Raw genomic sequence first — 20197 nt, 5'->3', positions numbered from 1 at the left:
TCCCACCCCCAATCCCCCCAACCGGTGCAGCAGGATACCATGGTCGATGGTATCAAAAGCCACTGAAAGGTCTAATAGGACCAAGGCAGAGGAATAACCCCTATCCCTGGCCCTCCAGAGATCATCAACCAACACGACCAAAGCCGTCTCAGTGCTGTATCCGGGCCGGAAGCCGGACTGGAACCCCATTTGTTCAGATTTAATGCTGTATTTTAAAGATGAGCTGCTTTATATAAATACAGTATATATTGTAGTGTTTTTGTCCCTTATTTTATTTTCTCCTTTTTCTGTTTGGTTTTATTGTTATATCTTTTTCCCCTTTATTTCTGTTTATTAATGCAATTAAATAAAAATATAAAAATTGTATCTCATTGGCCAAAAAACAGCACGCTGGAATAGGCAGATTGCTGCTGCATTGGGAAGATGGTTGAATGGTACCTGGTTAATTCTTGCAAACAGAAAATAGGTGCTTTGTATATGAACAACTGGCCCTGCTTTTCCCTGGAAAGCATGTTTTAGAATTCAAGGAATTTTGATCTAGACTGCAGCTAAGTGTTTGTTCCTTTCCAATATCCAGATCCATCATCAACACATGCATACTCCCTTTCCTTTAAAACGGCTATGTTATCTTTTTAATAAGCCACTATATAAGGCATTTTTTCTTTCAGATACCTAGAAGCCATACGGAGGCTGAAAGCTGAAGGAAGACATTTTCCACGAACCATTCATATGAGTTTTGTCCCAGGTGAGTTAAATAATAGGCATATAATATAATTGAGTGTCTCCTAGTTTTTGCTCAAAATGATAGGTCATATAAGCAAAAAATATGGCAACTCAACACCATAAGGTTTACTCTGCTTTCATGTGCAAAGGGGCCTCATTAATTGTCTGCTGAGGACATATTCTCACAACAGAGTATATTTTGTGTGTCCATTCAGCAGCAGACCAAAGTCAGGCTAAGGTGTTCTGGTATGAAAATAATGTTTTGCTGGCAGAACAATTTTCCATGTGGACATTCTAGGACAGTGATGGTTAAACTTTTTGTCATTGCGTGCCAGGAAGGGGGGGCTGGGGGGCTCACGCACGTGCATGCCTACAGCCATAATTCTATGTGCCCCACCCCCGTGCATGCGCACACAACTCTTCCCCTCCCAAGACGCGATGGCCCGGTAGGCCCGTTTTTCTCTCTTACATGTCTCCAGATGCTCTCTATGAGTCTGGGAGGGTGGAAAATGGCCTTCCCCATTTCCCTGGAGGCCCTCCGGAGGCCAGAAATGGCCTGTTTACCAACTTCCGGTTGGACAGGAAGTGACTTTTTTGCTGTCTCCAGCCTCCAGACTCCTAGAGAGGCTCTGGTGGGGCTGGGGACAGCAAAAATGTCACTTCCTGTCCAACCGGAAGTTGGTAAACGGGCCGTTTCCGGTCTCCGGAGGGCCTGGGGAGGGGTGAGAAAGACAGTTTTCCACTCCCCTAGAATCCTAGAGAGGCTCTGGAGGCAGGAAACAGCCTGTTTCCCTACTTCTGGTGGGCCCAGAAGGCCCGAAAATCAGCTGGCCAGTGTGTGCATGTGCACCGGAGCTGAGCTCGTGTGCCCACTGATATGGCTACGCGTGCCACAGGTTCGCCATTAGGGTTCTAGGATATGTTGAGGAGAAACCTTCAGAGATCAACCATCTACTAGCTTCTGTTGGCCTGCTCCAGAATTGCCCTGTCCAACTGGCTGTGTTTCATGCCTACTGCCATTCTTGCTTTGGTTGCCATACTGACCCCTTCTGTTTTCTTATTGTTCAAATATGGGAGCATGTTTTGTGTCTTTCACAAGATAAGTATTTCCATTGAGATGCAAAACTACAATCTTCCCAAGTGGAAGCCCCCTTGTGCCCAAGGGCTTTCCTTCATCTAGGAGCTTCTCTTCTTCCAAATCAAGAGTCACGCACTGGTTTTTAAAAGTTCTGTCTACAAGAATACCAAGCAATTGATGCATATATGCATATATATATGATGCTAGGATTTTAAAAACCATTGCATGATTTTCAGAGCCCAGATGATAATAATTTTAAAGGGTTGAAGCTTGTGATTCTAAGCATGCAGTGCTGTGTTTAAAAAGTGTGATGCAATAAAAAGGGCTTTCAGAGGTACTCAAAGCAACTGTTCCAATTTCCATCAAAGGCAGCTGGAGCAGAGGTACAAGGACAGCAATCGGCAGTTCATTTTTCCTAATAGATAATTCTGCATGAAAGGGAAAAGGAGAAATACTCATCCAACCAAAGCTCTGAAACCTTTTTATGCTCTCATATTTTTGATTTGAGGACAGAATTACTGTGGATGTGAGGAAGAGTTTTTACTTAGGATTGGTGATGTTATTTCCCTAGCAAATGAGATGCAAGCTAAGTCGCCTAGTAAAACCCACAGAAACCAATAAAGTAAGCATTTTCAGTATGGATTTGCAACAGAATGTTTTCAGTATATTGTTTTGGAAGAAAAGCATAGATTTTATTTCTGCAGCAAAATCCCAAAACCACATATTTATCACTGTTGGTTAAACAATATGGGGAGATTGAGTTAAACATATAAATACAAGAAAATATTTGTAGCTCAGGGTTGAACTTTTACAGATCACTCATACATCTTCCAGCAAAATGCATACCCACACAATTTTATCAAAAAGTGCCTGATCATTTAACACACTACAATTCAACCAATACAATCTATGGAAAAAATAACACTACTATACATAAAAAAACCTAAAAAACTACTACCACAACATGGCATCACCATAGCCCACAAACAAACTAAAGCCTCTAAATTCTAAAATATTGTAAATAAACCAAATGACCTACAGTAGTAGCTCCAAAAGAAAAAACAGGAGTAATCTACAATATACAGTATACGCACTGTTCCAGCCACTGAATAGGACAGACAGGCAAAAGACTAGCAGAGTGCATCCATGAACACTAACTAGCAGTCAGAAGACATGATGAAAATTCCTTAATTTCACAACACATGGACAGATCTAATCATAGTTTCAAGTGATGAACTGTGAGTAGCCTAGACCAAACTAAATCCAATATGCTGGAGAATTCCTGGAAGCCTAGGACTCAAACAAATCAGCCATATCAATTTAGATAAACAACAGCCTAATCAAGAAACTACCAAGAAGAAAACAACACTCCCACCCACAGCGAAATGGCAAGCCACAGTGTATATACAGAGAGCAAACCCCACTTGCTTCTAGCACTGAAGATGTTACCTAAGTGTGTAATGAAACATCTGCAAGAAAACAAGCAAGCTCAGTATCAAGGACTCTATAAAACTTACATGTTTTACATCGGGAGAAAAAGCTATATTTAGGAATGGAAAATATGTGAAGAATGGAAGACAAACTATTGGTCAAAATTTCCTAACAAGGTTGATTAGCTGTTTTTATTACTAAATTGTAGTGTAAAGATTAAAATTTAAAAAAAACAACAACCCACAAACTGCAGCAGTTGTTTCCTTTAATACTTCTATCAAATCATAAATGATAGCTTTAATAACTGTGTAACTATTGCTATACCAAACCTCTGTTTCCTCCCTGGATGGCTGCTTGTTCCACAGATAATCCAGTAGCAGCAGCTTGGTGGAATGAGAAATTTCTGATGGTGGTGATGGATTTCTTTAGCCAGAGAAAGAAAATATTTACTGATAAGAGTTCTCATCTTCTTTTGCTTCAGGACTATCATTGGATCATATTACATGGCATGTGTAGAAGATAATTAAATTCAGAAGTAGTTAGATACAACACCATCACGATGCCATTTTTAAAAATGATAATTTAAAAAAAATCACAGTGCCTCCAAATTTTCATTGGGACCCTAGTATAGGGGAAGAGAGACTAACCCTTTACCTTGGGTTCTTTGACAATTATTTCCCATCATCTCATTTGCGCCTGTCATCAAGCAGCATAATACTAGGGTGTGTCATACTCTACTCCAGGGCTTACAGCAGCTTTGCGGGGAAAATTAATTGAAGAATGATGCAGAAGCTTTTGAGCAAATAAATGATTTGGGATCTTTTTGCAGTTCTTCTAAGGTGGTTCTCCTCTGTTCTTTTGTTGAATCCCAGTGAGACTGCACTTGTGGTCTCAAATGTGATGTTAAACAGAGTGATTGCTTTCCTGATTAATAGCAGGAAACAATTAGTACATTACAAATTTTGGAGCAGACACAAAAAAGCTGATGAATGGGTTTTGGAGAAAAAGCAATTTTTGTTCTTTGTGGGCTATGCTAGTACAAAGAGAGGAGGCCCCCTGCGTGCCAGATTGCAAAGCACAAAAGCTCTCTTGGATCCTAGTGGGAACTTTGCACTGTAATTAGCTCTTCAAATATTTCCCCTCTGAAATGCTGGTTTGGAGATCAAAGCAAAAGTAAGTAACTGTCCGGGCTTTCTTTTTCCTGCAGATGAAGAGATTGGGGGCCACAAGGGGATGGAATTGTTTGTGAAGACTCCTGAGTTTGCGGCACTTAATGTTGGCTTTGCCCTGGATGAAGGTGAAAAACCATAGTATGGCATTTTTGGAATCGAAAAATATGCTGTAACTCAAATCGTTTCCCTTTTTTTCTTAATAAAATTATTCTTTGTGATTACTTAGTTTCCTTCTCAAAGCTGTATGACTATAGGTTTGTTGTCTTGGAAGGAAGATCTATGCAGCCTTGGTGCAGATTCTTTACTTGCCAATATAATAATAATAATAATGTCCTGCCCTACATGAATACAAAGCCAGTTAGTTGATGCTATAATTACTAGCCAAAAGGCTTTGAAGAAAGGCTCCTCTATATTTGAATGGCATTTGTTATTTATTTTATTTATTTATTTATTTTGTCACAACAGTATATATAAGCATAAGCATGAAAATAACTATATAATTTATAAGCATATATATAAGCATAAGTATGTAATAACTTTATTAATTGGATATAACGAAAGGAAACAATAGGACAGGAACGGTTTGCACGTTTGTGCTCTTAGGAATGGGGTGAGGTCAATAGTAGACAGTTTTTGGGTAAAGCTTTGGGGATTTTGAGAAGAGACCACAAAGTCAGGTAGTGTGTTCCAAGTGTTAATGACTCTGTTACAGAAGTCATATTTTCTGCAATCAAGATTGAAGCAGTTAACATTAAGTTTAAATCTATTGTTTGCTCTTATATTGTTGTGATTGAAGCTGAAGTAGTCTTCAACAGGAAGGACATTGCAATAGATGATTCTAAGAGTTAAACACAGGTCCTGTCGAAGGCAGGATTTACGATTATTGTTTTATTTTCTCCTAGGCCTGGCAAACCCAACAGACACTTTCACTGTTTTCTATGGGGAGAAATGCCCATGGTGTAAGTAAGATCTGAAATGTTGTACTCCCTCTCATCTGTTTTCTTTTTAATCTGCATCATCCTAAAATCTATACTGAAAACCATCTGCCATATCTCCGCCACACACAATGCATGAATTTTTTTGAACAGTTTCTGGAGTTTTGACAGTTTTATGTCTACTGTATATTTTTTCTTAGTTGTAGCTGTATTTCTTTGTCACACCAGTTTTCACTCTGTAGAACTGTAGTCACAGTTACATCACTGGATAGATGTAGAATTTTAGACCTCCCCCGATGCCTATTGTTTTATAGTTTGGAATTTCAATAAAGGCATTATGAAACTTTCTGATATATTATATTATGCCTGCAATTTAATTTAATGCAAATGTTGAAATCTGATTCTCTGAAAACTCAAAAATACTGCACTTAATGTTGGCAACTAAATCTAGTTATTAGCTTTTACTTGTGAATTTGTAAATTATGTGAATATGGAATATATATCTATTTATTTCATATGAGTGTATGGTGTATAATATGTATATATGTTATTGTTTTTATTATTGTGTTTATTATATTCTATTTTATTATAAAAGATGGAATATGCATTATCTTTTCCCCAAATTTTATTTATAAATTACAAGAAAATATGTGAAAGATAAATATATTTTTAAAAAGCAACACAAAGAACATACACAGTTAACAAGATAATCTTCAAACAGAGAAAAAAGATTAATAGAAATTAAAAATCTTGGAAAATTTTTGTTTCTCTTCAAAAGGTACATCCATTATGGTTACAAACCACAGATAGAGATAGAGTTGTATGGATCATTTTGTTGCCATTTCCAATGTGAAGAAGCAAGCCTGCTGATTCCTTTGAAAGAAGAGTTTATCTGTTAAATATACCGTATTTAGGTCAATAGGCCAAAGGGTGGGGGCCAGTGGGTGGGTGGGGTTACATTTGGTATATAAGACGCACCTTTTTCCCCCTAAAAGGGGGTGAAAATTTAGGTGCGTCTTATACACCGAATGTAGCCCTGCCTACCCACTGGCCCCCACCCTTTGGCCTCTGCCTTCCAGCAATTTACCTCCTTGCAGCAAGCAGCAAGAAGAAACAGCCCATTTCAGCTTCAGCACAGCCTAATTAGCACAAGTTGATTGTCCATTGGATCGGCCTCCCGACTCAGCTGTGTTGCAAGGGTCTCTGCTACTTGCTGCAGGGAGGTAAATTGCTGGGAGCAGATTTTTTTTTCTTGTGCTAATCAAGCTATGCTGAAAACGAAAGTGAAAGTAAAGCAAGCTGTTTGCTGTTTGCTGCAACGAGGCAAAATTGCTGGGAGGCAGAGGCAGATTTCTTTTTCTTGTTTTCCTCACCAAAAAAGATAGGTGCATCTTACAGTCCGGAGTGTCTTATACTCCAAAAAATACGGTAGTTGCATCCTTCAGTGCATTATTACTTCTTTGGAACATGGCACACTCTCAGGTGGAAGAGAAAGATATATAGATATATATAAACTTTATTCAAAATGTGTTAATTTTTGGGATCTAGTTTGAAATAATCTCTCTCTCTCTCTCTCTCTCTCTCTCTCTCCCTCCCTCCCTCCCTCCCTCCCTCCCTCCCTCTCTCCCTTCCTCCCTCCAATTTATATATAAATTAATGGCAATTACCAGAATGTCAAATACCTGCTGTATCTTGGGAGTCGTGCACTGTGCACTAGGAGCCATAGGCTGTATAAATGCACATTGACATCTTAATTACTGTAGCACAATTTTTTGAACTTGTCAGTGCTACAGAGGCACAGAATAACTGACCCAGAATTATTCTGCTTCACACTTGTATTTAACAGGAAGAAATATTGAAGATAATTGATTAACTCAAAATTAGTTTGCAAATTATTTAAGTTTTTTCTCACTATATTAATAGTATTCAATCTTAAACAAAACTACCTGGAGACTGATGTACTTTTTAACTGCACCCGTTCCACTTGCTGTGGTAGTTAAACCATGTAATTGTTTGGCTTGCTTTGCTTTATTTTTTTTTACATTTACATTTTTGATCTTTCTTGAAATGACCTCAGGGATTAAAGTGAAAGTAGAAGGGAATCCAGGACATGGATCCAGATTCATTGAGAATACAGCTGCTGAAAAGATGGTAAGAGACCATTCTCTATAATATACAGGGCCAAGGAAGGGTGGGAGGTAGAACTACTTATTAGTATCAACATGTAAAAGTAGAAAATCAAATCTGACATCATATATGAACTGGCTGTTTTGCCTGCTGTAATGTGCAGTTTAGAGTTGGATTATCCAACCACAGTGTTCAGATTTCATTAGGCCATAACACTTGATTATGAAATTCAGCCAGAAAACCTCTATGGTCAGATGTTATGAAAGTTGTAGCCCATCAGCTTCTAGAGAGAAAAAGAATGCTGATTTTTGGTTTACAAAGATTTTTTTCCATTTTATCATAATTCGCGAAAAGGTATAATCCCATCTTGTCCAGAAGCTGACACTAAAGGCAGTGCTATAGAAGCACTGACAGTGGGGAGAATGCTTATCATTGCATTTACTTTTGATTTTCCTGTTCATAGCACAGAGTGATCACTTCTTTCCTAGAATTCAGAGAACATGAAAAACAAAGGTAAGAAATAAAAATAGGTCAAGTCTGTCAAGATAGGGAAAGGCAATGCCTGACTTTTGGACCTTCATGATTGAATAATGGCATTTCCCCATTCTGTGTATTTTTTTTATAAAAGTACAACAAAAGAAGAGGGTTTTGTCACTTCAAAAACATTAGATTGTGGCATGGCTTTCATAGACAGTACAGTACATACAGTTATCCAGCACTGCTCTCCCAATCTTTCATTGCAAATAGATTCCTATCACAAGAGTCCATTTGAACCATCAGCCATGATACGGAGGAACCGTATAAGTGCATTGATAATGAAGGTACAGAAGAACCTTCAGCCATGATATGGAAAACAATTCAACTTTTTTTCCCCATAATGGGATTGAAAGATATAGGTGACATATTTCTTTCATTGCCCTTTGATTCTCTAAAATGGATCTGGGAGTTTTTCATTTTAATGATGAAGATGGTGAGTAATGAGTTGCAGAGCCCAGCTCTGCCATAACTCTACTGAGATGAAATTCACAAAATAATTTCACAAAACCTATCCTTGCCTTCATATAATACTGTATATGGTGATGCACTTTGCATAATTCCTAAGAATTTCTGATAAGTGAAGCACTTTAAAGAGGTGCTTTGTAAATCCAGAATGGCATTATATTCACAAAGGACATTTAATTTTGAAAATTATGTGTGTGATGACATTTATTAATATATTGTTGGATGTTACACTGTCTACCATTTGTCACGTATGAAGAGCCAATTTTCAGAAATATGGCTGGGTCCACTTGTAGGAGCCACTCTCCCAACTCTAGTATATAGTTGGTTAGAATCTGAGAACTTTGAGCAACACGTCTGAGATTAAATTAATGCATGTAACAATTCTGATAAATGCAGAGATGCTTTACTGTAATGTAAACTACAGAATCGGGTATCTTCTGCAGTTTTTGTTGGGCAGCGATTCCTATAAATATTTGGGCAGGCGATCACATGCCCTTCCACATGCCGTTTCTTCATTCTCAGGGATTTAGCAATGAATTTATTTAAAAATTTCAAAGAAACTGTATAATTTTTTTTTGGTTCTTTCTCACAGATTGAAATCAGAGGGACATCTCACTTTAGGAGATGTAACATCTGTGAACCTGACCATGTTGAATGGAGGCGTATCATTCAATGTGGTCCCCTCTGAGCTCTCTGTTGCCTTTGACATCCGAATCCCTCCCACAGAGGACTTAAAGGTACAGAGAAGAAGGTTACCAGTTTTCATTCCATAGAGATTTACCTTCAATATCTCATCATAACTGGCCAGAGAATGTATTAGCTCTTCCCACCTAGAAACAGCAACGGTAGTGGAATGGAATGGAATGGAATGGAATAGAATGGAATAGAATAGAATAGAATAGAATAGAATAGAATAGAATAGAATAGAATAGAATAGAAACGAGTTGGAAGGGACCTTGGAGGTCTTCTAGTCCAACCCCATGCCCAGGCAGGAAACTCTATACCATTTCAGCCAATATTTATTATTTATTATAAAATGAATGTACAGTAGTTATTTGCAAGTAGTTATGAGCATATCTTGTTTTACCCATGTAATATCACTATTTGATAAACTACACTGGTTCCCAGTAGGCTTTTGGGTACAATTCAAGCTGCTGGCTCTTATCTTTAAAGCGCTACATGGCATAGGACTGGATTACTTCTCCTAAGAACATCTCCCTGTGTCACATTCTCTCACATGGAGGGCATTCCCTTCAGGTTCCTTCTTTTAAATCTTGTCACCTTCAGGACCTAAAAAGGCTGCCCTTTTTTTGTGCTTAGTCCTAGAAATATCTCCCCTCCCTCATATATGACAGCCCCCAACCCTTCTCGCCTTTAAGAAAACCATTAAGACCTGGCTCTTCCTTCAGGCATTTGGGGCTAGTTGTGTGGGAGTTCCTCTGTGGTGATTTTGTTGTGTGCCTGTCACCATTTTACACTTACAGTTTGTTTATTGTTATACATGGGATTTTCCCCCCTCCTTTTTTGATTTATTGTTATTTTTATGCTGTATACCACTTATTGTTTGAGATGAGCAATCTTATAAATCTTAAAACTGTTTCTGGCTGGGTTGTTTTTTGTTTTTTTTTTATTTTTATTTTTTACAAAACTTCTTTAAACTGTCCTATAAAATATTGTTAATTTGTTTAAAAATCTTGCAGTGTTTGCAGTTCTTATTATGGAAGCCCTTAATAACTTTTCTTGATGTTTGAAAGAATTGGAGATCTTAATTCCTTTGCTTGTAGATTACTTTCAAGAGTCCCGAATTCTGGTAGCCTTGAGGGCTTTCATGTTCAATGTCTGTTTAATGAAAGATCAACTGCATTTTGCAACACATTCCTCCAAAAGCTGCCCTGGAGAGAAATGTCAGGTATCTATCATACAGACCTTTGATCAATATGTAGCTTTGAAGCTACGTATTTGATGGTTCCTTACCTGTGAGGGAAGAAGTATTCTTAAACAGCCAGGAAGGAGTGCAGAGAATTGTAGAATAGAATAATAAGATAATGAAAAGTAGGGTATCTGGCCAAGAATTGCTCAGAAAAAAGTGCCTTCTCATATCACATATTGACTTGTCTTTGCTTTGCAGGCATTTGAGGAGCAACTGGCATCTTGGTGCAAAGCTGCTGGAGAAGGTGTTACATATGAGTTCCAGCAGGTAACTGGGAAATGAGGGTTCATTCCAATTGCTTTTCCTTTAGTTCTAGAAGCAAAACTCTAAACTGCTTTTGGCTTATAGCCTTCTAGAGTACTGCCACTGTCTTTCTCTCCCTTTCCTCCTTGGGCCTTTATCTCAACAGGGCTGTCTTTCTATGGTGCCCTGTGCTCCACAGCCTCTTTTAGTGCTACTGCTGCTTCTGCCAGGCTTTTGCCAGACATTCCTGGATTTTGAGAATCTGTTGCCTCCTACGAGTTTCACCTTCTACCTTTTCCCTTGGGCTAGAAATACATGGATCAGACAGTTACCTCCACAGAGGAATCTGATCCCTGGTGGAAGGCATTCAGTGACACCTGCAAAGACATGTGAGTACATTGTTACATTTGCCTTTTCTCATTTTTCTTCCTTTTTCCTTAGTCATTTTGGGATAGGAGCAATTTCACCTCCTCGATAGGAGCAAACTATATTTATATTTGGTGGAGAAGTTGCTATTGACTGCATTCAGAAAAAGGTTGATATATACCAGGATATCCCCTAGTATAGAACAGCTATTCCCAGACTGCCACCTGTCTAGCTTCAGAGATTACACGGGCTAAACCAAAAGAGTGTTTGTAAGATGTCTGGATTGCTTCAAGTTGGGAAAAATATGGAAACTCTATCTGATAACTCTTATCTTCTCAACTACTCCAATTCTGGATCATCCCAGAAGCCCGCAGCTCCGATTTTTTCAGTTGATAAATTTTACCTTTGGAATAGCTTGAAATTTTTGAAGCTACAGAAAAATCAAGTTAAATAACAACCATCACATGGGGAGCTTCTCTGCCATTGTGTCTCTGTCTCTTCAGGAATATGAAGCTGAAGTGTGAGATCTTCCCTGCTGCCACTGACAGCCGCTACATCAGAGCAGTGAGTATAGATGTCTTTCCTACAGGTACCTGACCAGTGGAAGTGCTTATCATTAAGTGTTGTACCTTGATGAAGGTATCTTTTCTTTTATGTACACTGAGAGCATATGCACCAAGACAAATTCCTTGTGTGTCCAATCACACTTGGCCAATAAAAATTCTATTCTATTATCTTCTACTCACTTGCTCTGGCCTCGCTTTCTCACAGCTGCTTCTCCTTCTAATGTATTTCAGGCAGGTCGCCCTGCAATTGGCTTTTCCCCCATGAACTACACGCCTGTGCTGCTGCATGACCACAACGAATTCCTGAATGAGCAGGTCTTCCTTCATGGGATTGAGATCTATGCTCATCTCATCCCGGCACTGGCCAGTGTCCCTCCTCTGCAAGCAGAAGCCTGAGATCCTAGCAGAAGGCAGTGATTTGGTGTGTCTGGTAGTGGTGGTAGGGGAATTGGGGAGAAAAACCAAAGAAATTGAGAAAGGACACTATGATATTGTGACCAAGGACTTACGGTGCCTGATCATCTGTGTTTTGCCAAGAGGAAGTGGAATTCTAGCATCCCTGGATGTTACACAAGAGACAAAGCAAACTAGCAGCATCAGTTAATGCAACCACATGTAAATTAGGGTCTTATTGATGTCAATGATTTTTTCTCTGCTGCATACTAATGAATGTAGAGACTCTTCTTCTCACAAGTCCAGATGGAAAACCACTTTTTTTTTCTACTAACAATTTCTCCATTTGGAGATAAAAGGATAGTCTTCGTGGCTTCTAAATCAGCAAATTCTAAGGACCAGTTTCTCACTACTGAAATGCAGTTGAACAGGAAAATATTACTGTCATATTAATTGTCTTCCTGTGACTACCATACCATTTTGCTGTGTAGTGGTTTTTTTTTTAAGAAAAAGAACATCATTTACATTGATAAATCCAAGGAGAAAGCAAAATAGATATGAAGACCCTGAAATCTTGAGACATTGGGGGTCAGGTGAGAGTGCTATTTAGGCTGATGGGGTTGACGTGAAATTATTCTTTGTTCTTTTGCTTTCTCTGGCATGCCTAGTACTACTATGGAAGACCATCTCAACACTTATGTAGAATTCTACAACAGAGAAAATTTTTCCAACTCTGCTATAATATTGAGCATTTTTTCTTAATTTCCCTATTTGTAAAAGAGAATCAGCTATGACACTTACTCTTTGGCCCATGAGTCCTTTCAGAGGAAAAAATGTTTTGAAAGTAAATGAAAGGGAATTTAGCATAGCAATAGCACTTAGACTTATATACTGATTCACAGTACTTTACAGCCCTCTAAACAGTTTACAGAGTCAGCATATTGCCCCCAACAGCCTGGGTCCTCATTTTACTGACCTAGGAAGGATGGAAGGCTGAGCCAACCTTGAGCCAGTCAGGATCGAACTGCAGTCAGCTGAATTAGTCTTCAATACTGCATTCTAACCACTGTGCCACCACAGCTTTTTATTAAATAAAGTTTAACTACAGTGAGAGACCAAGATCTTGAAGGAGGAGTTAAGAATTAATACAACCTGTTTAGGAACTTTCTTCCCTACTCTACTACCTTATCCCACAGGAAGATGGTGATGTCCCTGAATTTTTGCTCCTTGAGGATTCACTAGCAGTATGGCTGACTGCCTTAATTATCTACTCAACCTGTATTTCAGCTAATTATATATGAATGCCATTTGGATTGTTTGAATGCCAAACTTAAAGGGTGAAATGGCGATTATCCCACCAATAGCATAGATGACTTTTCTCCCAAGAATACCTTGGGTATTGGCACTATATCAGAATGGTGTATCCTTTCCTTTGAGGCATTCTTTTCCAAACTTTAACTGGAATTCTGAAATATTAAAGACAGTCAGTAAAGGTTATTGGTTTAAGACAAAGAGAAACTTTCAACCACATTGCCTTGAATTGGATGCATTCTCTAAAGAATTTGTTAACATACACCTGCCTCTTGAATATTAGCTATGTTTCCACCACCCCCTCACAGCCTTGGCAAACCATCCCATGAAAGAGGTATTTTCCCCAGTTTTATATAAGATAATTAATTCAGATTGGAAAGTGAGAGAAATTCTCCAGATATCATATTGGCATATTTTATCTCAGGTTCTCGTCATCCAACTTGTCATTTGTAACAAAACCTGAATTTCTTCCAGAAGGATTATTTTTCACACACTGCTGTAATGGTACACTTTCTCTTTTTAATATTGGATAACATCTGTTAGAAACATCACTCCTTTCTAGTGTCATAGAGCAACAGGGAATATGGAAATTTCCCCCCTTTATTAGTAGTCTATTAACCACAAGTGATTTTTAATATGAAACTGAAGCACTGGTAAGAACACTGTGATTTGTCTTATTATGTATACAATAATAATCTGTAAAATTTACTGTGAAAATATAAATGCTTTGTAAAAGTCTTGTGTCCCAAAATGTTCAGGTGTGAAAATTGGGCTAAATCAGGATTCTTTTAAAAGCCTAGGGAAAAAGCCTAACTCATGGATTTTTAAAGTTCTGTATAGTTTTGTACAATCTTACTTGGTAGAAAGTCCTGTTGTGCTCTGTTGTGTTTTGGTAAACATGCACCGAATTGTTGCATATGTGGATGTGGAAATTTTTTAGATGAAATTTCTCCTTTGGAGAAATGACACTTCCACAGAAGTCTATAGTGTCAAAATTTTGTTTAGAGTTGCTTTTTGTTTGTTCTGTTTGCCATGTTTCAGGATGAATTGCTTCTCTTAGTTAAGTTTGGCTGAAAAGAGAAATAACAGGACTATATATGATTATTAGATTGATAACTAGGAACTTGAACAGAAAGCTGCTTATGGGCTTCCAAGAGGTTTTCAGTGCTCTTTGATCCAATAGAACCTATTGAGGGAGGTGGGGGGTGGGCAGCATCTTGTCTCACATAAATTTAAATTGCCCCTGCCCACATGAACAAAATGCAGTGGTGAAATCTAAATTTCTTTCCTACCGGTTCTGTGGGCGTGGCTTTATGGGGGGTGTCATGTGGCTGGGTGGGCATGGCTATGTGACTGGCGGATCAAAAGACAGAAACTCAGTAATAATGTCCTGCTGGAGCAGGGTTGGACTAGATGACCTCCAGGTCCCTTCCAGCCCTGGATTATCTTCTGAAGCTGCATCTAGTGCCAGGTTTGTAGTCCTTCCTTTTTCTCCTTTCTTTCTTCCTTCCTTCCTTCCTTCCTTCCTTCCTTCCTTCCTTCCTTCCTTCCTTCCTTCCTTCCTTCCTTCCTTCCTTCCTTCTTCCCTCCCCTCTCACCCCGACCCCTCATTTTTTGCCTACACTCCCCCCATTTTTTGCCCAACAGGCTTCAGCTTTTTAAAATGCTTTTAAAAGTAAAAAAAAAAAGCCTCTGACGATCAGTCACCTCAGCTGGGATTGACGGAGCCTTGTTTTAAACCTTTAAAAGCATTTTTTACAATCTCTTTGGCTGAAGAGGTTGCAAAAAAAATGCTTTTAAAAGTTAAAAAAAAGGCTCTGACCATTGCATGGCTCAGCTGGGCATAGGAGGGAGGGCAGGGATTTTTGCTACCAGTTCTCCGAACCACCCACTGCCATTGCTACCGGATCGACTGATCCAGTCTGAAACGGGAGCATTTCACCCCTGACAAAACCGTATAGTTCATACTAAGGATTATAGCAACGCTTTTCAAAGTTGGCAACTTTAAGATGTGTGTACTTCAACTCCCAGAATTCCCCATGTTAAAATTTTCTTGGCAAGATTTCAAAAGTGGTTTGCCATTGCCTGCTTTCAAGGGCTGAAACAGAACGATCTGTGCAAGGACATCCAGCTGGCTTTGTGCTTAAGTTGTAACTAGAACGTCCACCTGTCTTCTGGTCCTAGTCTGGTGTCTTAACCACTGTAACAAACTAGCTATCGTATGTCTCCTCAACAGCACAGAAAGACTGTTTTTCCACAGACAGAAACCTACAACATGTCATAAATAGCTGTCAGCACATGATATAACTTATTTTTAGTTTCTATAAATGTCAACAAAATCAGCTATATAAAACTTGTATATCAGATATGTGGGAGCAGCAGACATTATCATTTCACTCTGTCTTTTTCCTCAGCAGACTGTGAATATGAGAGTTTAAAAGGAACTCCTGGTCTTTTTAAATCAGGTGCTCTTTGCTGTCCTTCCTAGCTGAGCCTACATAGAAATGTATTCAATCTTGGAAATATTTTTCCCCAGTTTATATATAGAGGTGATTTTAAGAAAAAAAAATACAATTAATAAATCAAAACTTACTCAAATTTTAAAGTTAGATTTGTATGCTAACTTGGGAGATGCAAACTCAGCAGGTGGTAACATTTTGACTTATTGGAATTCCGAAGCAAAGCACGGCTGGGACCTGGTTGGCATTTGATAGGAGACTAATGAGGAATTCTAGGATTGTAGGCTTGTCTGGGAACTCAAACCCATCACCCTAAAAAGGTAGTGGCAGACCATTTACAAAACTAACATGCCTACAGGTAATTCTCAATTTATGACCATAATTGGGACTGAAACGTCTCTTGCTAAGCAATGCATTCATTAAGTGAATTGGACCCAATTTTGTGACCTTTTTTCTGGGATCAAGTGAATCACATGATTGTTAAGTGAACCTGGCTTCCCAATTGACTTTGCTTGTCAGAAGCCCCCTGGAAAGGTCACAAACAGCAGTCATGTAACTGGGGAGCTGTGATGGTCGTAAGTGTGAGGACTGATTAAAGACACCTTTTCAGCACCTTTTTTATTTCAAACGGATATTAAACAAATGGTCAAAAGTCCCTGTATACCAGTAATCCCAGTAATCCAGCTTGTCTCAAGTTTTCCAATTTGTTCCAAACAGTAATTGCTTGGAACTATTTTCCACTAGATGGCGAACTGCACCTATAAATCCTCCAACATGGAATAATTCAACCTATGGAACAACTATCAAATATTGGTAATAATGTTGATATTGCTCATAGTTGTTGGGAGTGGGATGCAAAACTGCATATATGGATATAACACAGAAATAATTAAAAATGATTGCTTGATAAAAGGAGAAGATGCACAAATATTAAAAAAATATTTTTGCAACAACAGAATAGCATGATAAACAATAGTCTAAAGCTTGAACTATGTACATGTACCTAGTTCATAGGCCAACTTTATCAGAGAGCATAGAGGGGTGATCATTTCAAACATAGTAGCCCAATGTGTGAACTTTTTTAGCTGAGGGACAATGAGTACAGACAAGTAATAATATTTTTTTTGCAATTACTCAAGCAATTACTTCATAGATGAAATATTAATACACTGTTACATTTACATCAAGTTCCGCAAGAGTCAGCAAAACTTTTATAAGAGAATATTCCTTTACTCAGGGACTTGACATGTCTTGGTTTTGACTTAACATATCGTGTGAACCTGGGCAGATATGATCATACAGGTAGCATAAAATAATTTTATGAATTGGTTATAAAAAACAGATGTAAATGAGTAGTTTTACAGTAGAAAGCAATCTCAAGCTGTCTATTTTGAATGTCATCAAAGGAAGAATACAATGTTATTTATGGTTATTTTTTTACTGAGGAGAGTAGGAAGTTGTGTGAATGTTCAGTCTCAGGTTCAAATACCATTATCAGCCTTAGATATTACACAACTCTGAGGCAAATAATCACTTAAGGAAGCAAAATGCATTAAACCAGCTCTAGCAATGCAGAAATTTTATTAAGAACATGAAAAAGGATACGAAAACCAAGTCGGGGGAAAATGCACCCACAAAAGACAGCATAGCTCTTTTCAAAACAAAGTGAAAAGAGCTTCAGTGATCAGTGGTAATCACATATTGAAAAAGTGGAAATCAAAATGACAAGGCGAAGTGACCATACACATTGATCAGAATGTAACAGCGGCAACAAGAAATCTAGCAATAGTTGCATTAGAAAAAATGGCCGTGTTATTTGGTTTTGATCAACCCAAATGGAGACAGCTTTGCTGACAGGTTTACCCTGCTATAGCACAGGAATAATACTAGGAGGAAGGAGGAAGAGGAGTAGGAGAAGAAAGAGAGAGAGAAAAATAGAAAAAGAAAGAAAGAAAAAAAATATTCAGAGGAGAGATAAAAGAAGATCCTGGAATAACTGGTCTGTTTGTGGAAGCCATCCCCCAACTAGCTGTAGCTATCACAAAAATTTGAATGGGATGGAGTTACAGGGGATGGAGCAATTTTGTATTGCTCCAATATGTTCTGTTACTGGCAGCTAAAAAAAAAGAGAGAGAGAAATGTGACTGCTGTTTTGATCCAGTAAAGCAGGGGTGTCAAACTCACGTCATCACGGCAGCATCACATAGCATATCGGGACTTCTCCCCCCTTTGCTAAACCAGGCATGGGCGTGGCCAGCGCATGACACATCTGGCCCATGGGCCAGGAGTTTGATAGCCCTGTAGTAAAGCTACTTGCATTTGAATCTGCGTGTTTGAGAGCCACATTGGTGTAGTGTTTAAGGCAGGGGTGTCCAAACTTGGTCCCTTTAAGACTTGTGGACTTCAACTCCCAGAGTCCCTCAGCCAGCAAAGCTGGCTGAGGAACTCTGGGAGTTGAAGTCCACAAGTCTTAAAGGGACCAAGTTTGGACACCCCTGGTTTAAGGCATCAGGCTGGAACTCTGGAGACCATGAATTCTAGTCCCACCTTGGGCACAAAGTTAGCTGAGTGACTGGGCTAGTCATTCTCTCAGCCCTAGGAAGGAGGCAGTGGCAAACTTGTTTCTGAAAAACTTTGCCAAGAAAACTGCAGGGACTTGTCCAAGTAATCCCTGAGAATTGGACATGATTGAATAGAAGGGGGGAAAATAGAGGTAAACCAAGATACTACTTTGCTACTTGGATATTTGACAGAAATCTGATCAAAACCTCTTGAGTTAGACACAGCCTAGATGCATCTGGGATTTGACCTGGCTCTGACTCGGCCTCCAAATTTTGAGTGTCAAAACAGGCTATTTTCTCCCATTTGATAAGTCAAGCCAGGTGTGGAGAATCAAGTCTGCTCTTTAGCATCTTTGTACACAATACATCCCAGTACAAACATCTACATGGTGCAATGTGAAGTCAAGAGAGGGCATCAGGCAAAACAGCATATGGTTTCTCCTTGGGGAGTGGGAGGGTAGCTGATCAGTTTCCACCACAGTCTGTTGAAGTTGCATGCCAGCATTTGCCGAGGCCTCTTACTGTGCCGCCCTGCTGTCTCCACACTACTCAAAACACAACAGCAAGCAGCAAGCTGGCTTAAAGCAGCTGTTGAAATTGAAATCAGATGAGATGCAAAAATATTATGCTTTGGGTCTGAACTTTCCTCTCTTCATAAATGAGATCCATGTCTTCCAAGGCAAGGGCTCTCTCTCTCTCTAGGGCCGCCCAGATGCCTTGATCGGAGATGGCGAGTAGCTGTGATGGCATCCAAAGAGGGTAAAACGGGTCAGTGCAAGTCCCCTCAGTTCAATTTCCTGAGCCCTGAACCCCAGATAAAAGATGGGACTGCACTACTTGTTCTAGGACTGATGGCTTTTTCTGTGGGAAAAATGGGAGATGGAATTTTTAGATTAGGGTTTCATCTCAGTACTGTAAAAACAACCTGGGCTGTTTCAGGTTACTGGTTTCAGACTGACAAATTTAGTTTGAACATTAATTTTCTTAGAATAAATAATATTCTAATGTGAAGCTGAGTCAGTGGTTCAATTCCTGATGCTAAAAAAACAATGCGATGAATAGCTTCATACAGTATATCATGACAGATTTAAAAAGTGTAATCCTGTATTTTTATTCAGGGGGGGGTGACTGCACATAAAAAGGGGCAGGATTTCACTCATCATGAAATTTTTACCCTGCCCCTCCCTCCAATTACTGTAACTAAACATCCCTTGAAAAATGGTATCAATAAAATCTTTTCAAAAAATCTATTTTGAGTTGTACACTGAGATTGGTTTTCCAAAACATATTTGTCTCCATGACCAATGAAGAAATTGACAAAGTTAATTTGCTTTCCATAACACTATCATTCAACTTTATTACCTTCCTCCCACAAACTTGTTAACTCCATTGCATCTTTCCTCTCACAGCCATAATTATTTTCTGGATTTCTGAGAGAAAGCAGAGTGGAGAGTGCAGAAAACCTAAAAGCAGTTGACTCACTGTAGCCTAATGCACCATATTTATCCATTTAATCCACTGTTGATGAAGTGAGCCATAGGCACTTTCTCTAAAGTGGATCAGTTGCAAAGATGAAAGGGCCCCTCTCTACATTTGTAAATGTGCAAGTGATGAAAAAGAAGAGGTGCATCTTAGGGCAATCTGTTTTTATATTGGAAGGGATTTTTATCTTTTTCTCCCCAAGCTTCTAACCTTGTCCACCCATTATAATAATTTCATTGAAGCTTTTGGCTTAAAGATGATCTTCCTTCATTCCTCAACACTGCTATTACTACTACACTACCCTGCATAGTAAAATATTCCTGGGAAAGGCATCTGAATGGGGAAAAAATGCCAGAAAGTCCCACTTCCCCATTACAGAGATGCCATCTGACATGGTGACTTGGAATGCAGGGGCCAA

At 38.9% G+C, this 20197-nt stretch overlaps 1 protein-coding gene across 2 annotated transcripts in view; it reads left to right on the top strand.

The window, feature by feature from the left end:
• Positions 1 to 18150, top strand: part of ACY1 (aminoacylase 1) — a 30454-nt gene extending 12304 nt beyond the window's left edge. Inside the window, exons 6-15 of one of the 2 annotated variants that reach the window (XM_058170767.1) lie at positions 669 to 745; positions 4440 to 4529; positions 5307 to 5363; positions 7417 to 7490; positions 7930 to 7979; positions 9061 to 9205; positions 10597 to 10665; positions 10951 to 11030; positions 11511 to 11571; positions 11805 to 18150. In XM_058170767.1, the coding sequence (XP_058026750.1) occupies positions 669 to 745; positions 4440 to 4529; positions 5307 to 5363; positions 7417 to 7490; positions 7930 to 7979; positions 9061 to 9205; positions 10597 to 10665; positions 10951 to 11030; positions 11511 to 11571; positions 11805 to 11969 (868 nt within the window). In that variant the 3' untranslated portion in view covers positions 11970 to 18150. The remainder of the gene's footprint in view (positions 1 to 668; positions 746 to 4439; positions 4530 to 5306; positions 5364 to 7416; positions 7491 to 7929; positions 7980 to 9060; positions 9206 to 10596; positions 10666 to 10950; positions 11031 to 11510; positions 11572 to 11804) is intronic. The other variant, XM_058170766.1, reaches the window with a different exon arrangement.
• Positions 18151 to 20197: the final 2047 nt, after the last annotated feature.

The sequence above is a fragment of the Ahaetulla prasina genome, chromosome 2, assembly GCF_028640845.1.
Source record: "Ahaetulla prasina isolate Xishuangbanna chromosome 2, ASM2864084v1, whole genome shotgun sequence".
In the NCBI taxonomy this organism is placed as follows: Eukaryota; Metazoa; Chordata; class Lepidosauria; order Squamata; family Colubridae; genus Ahaetulla; species Ahaetulla prasina.
This window is presented reverse-complemented; position numbering and strand designations above follow the sequence as displayed.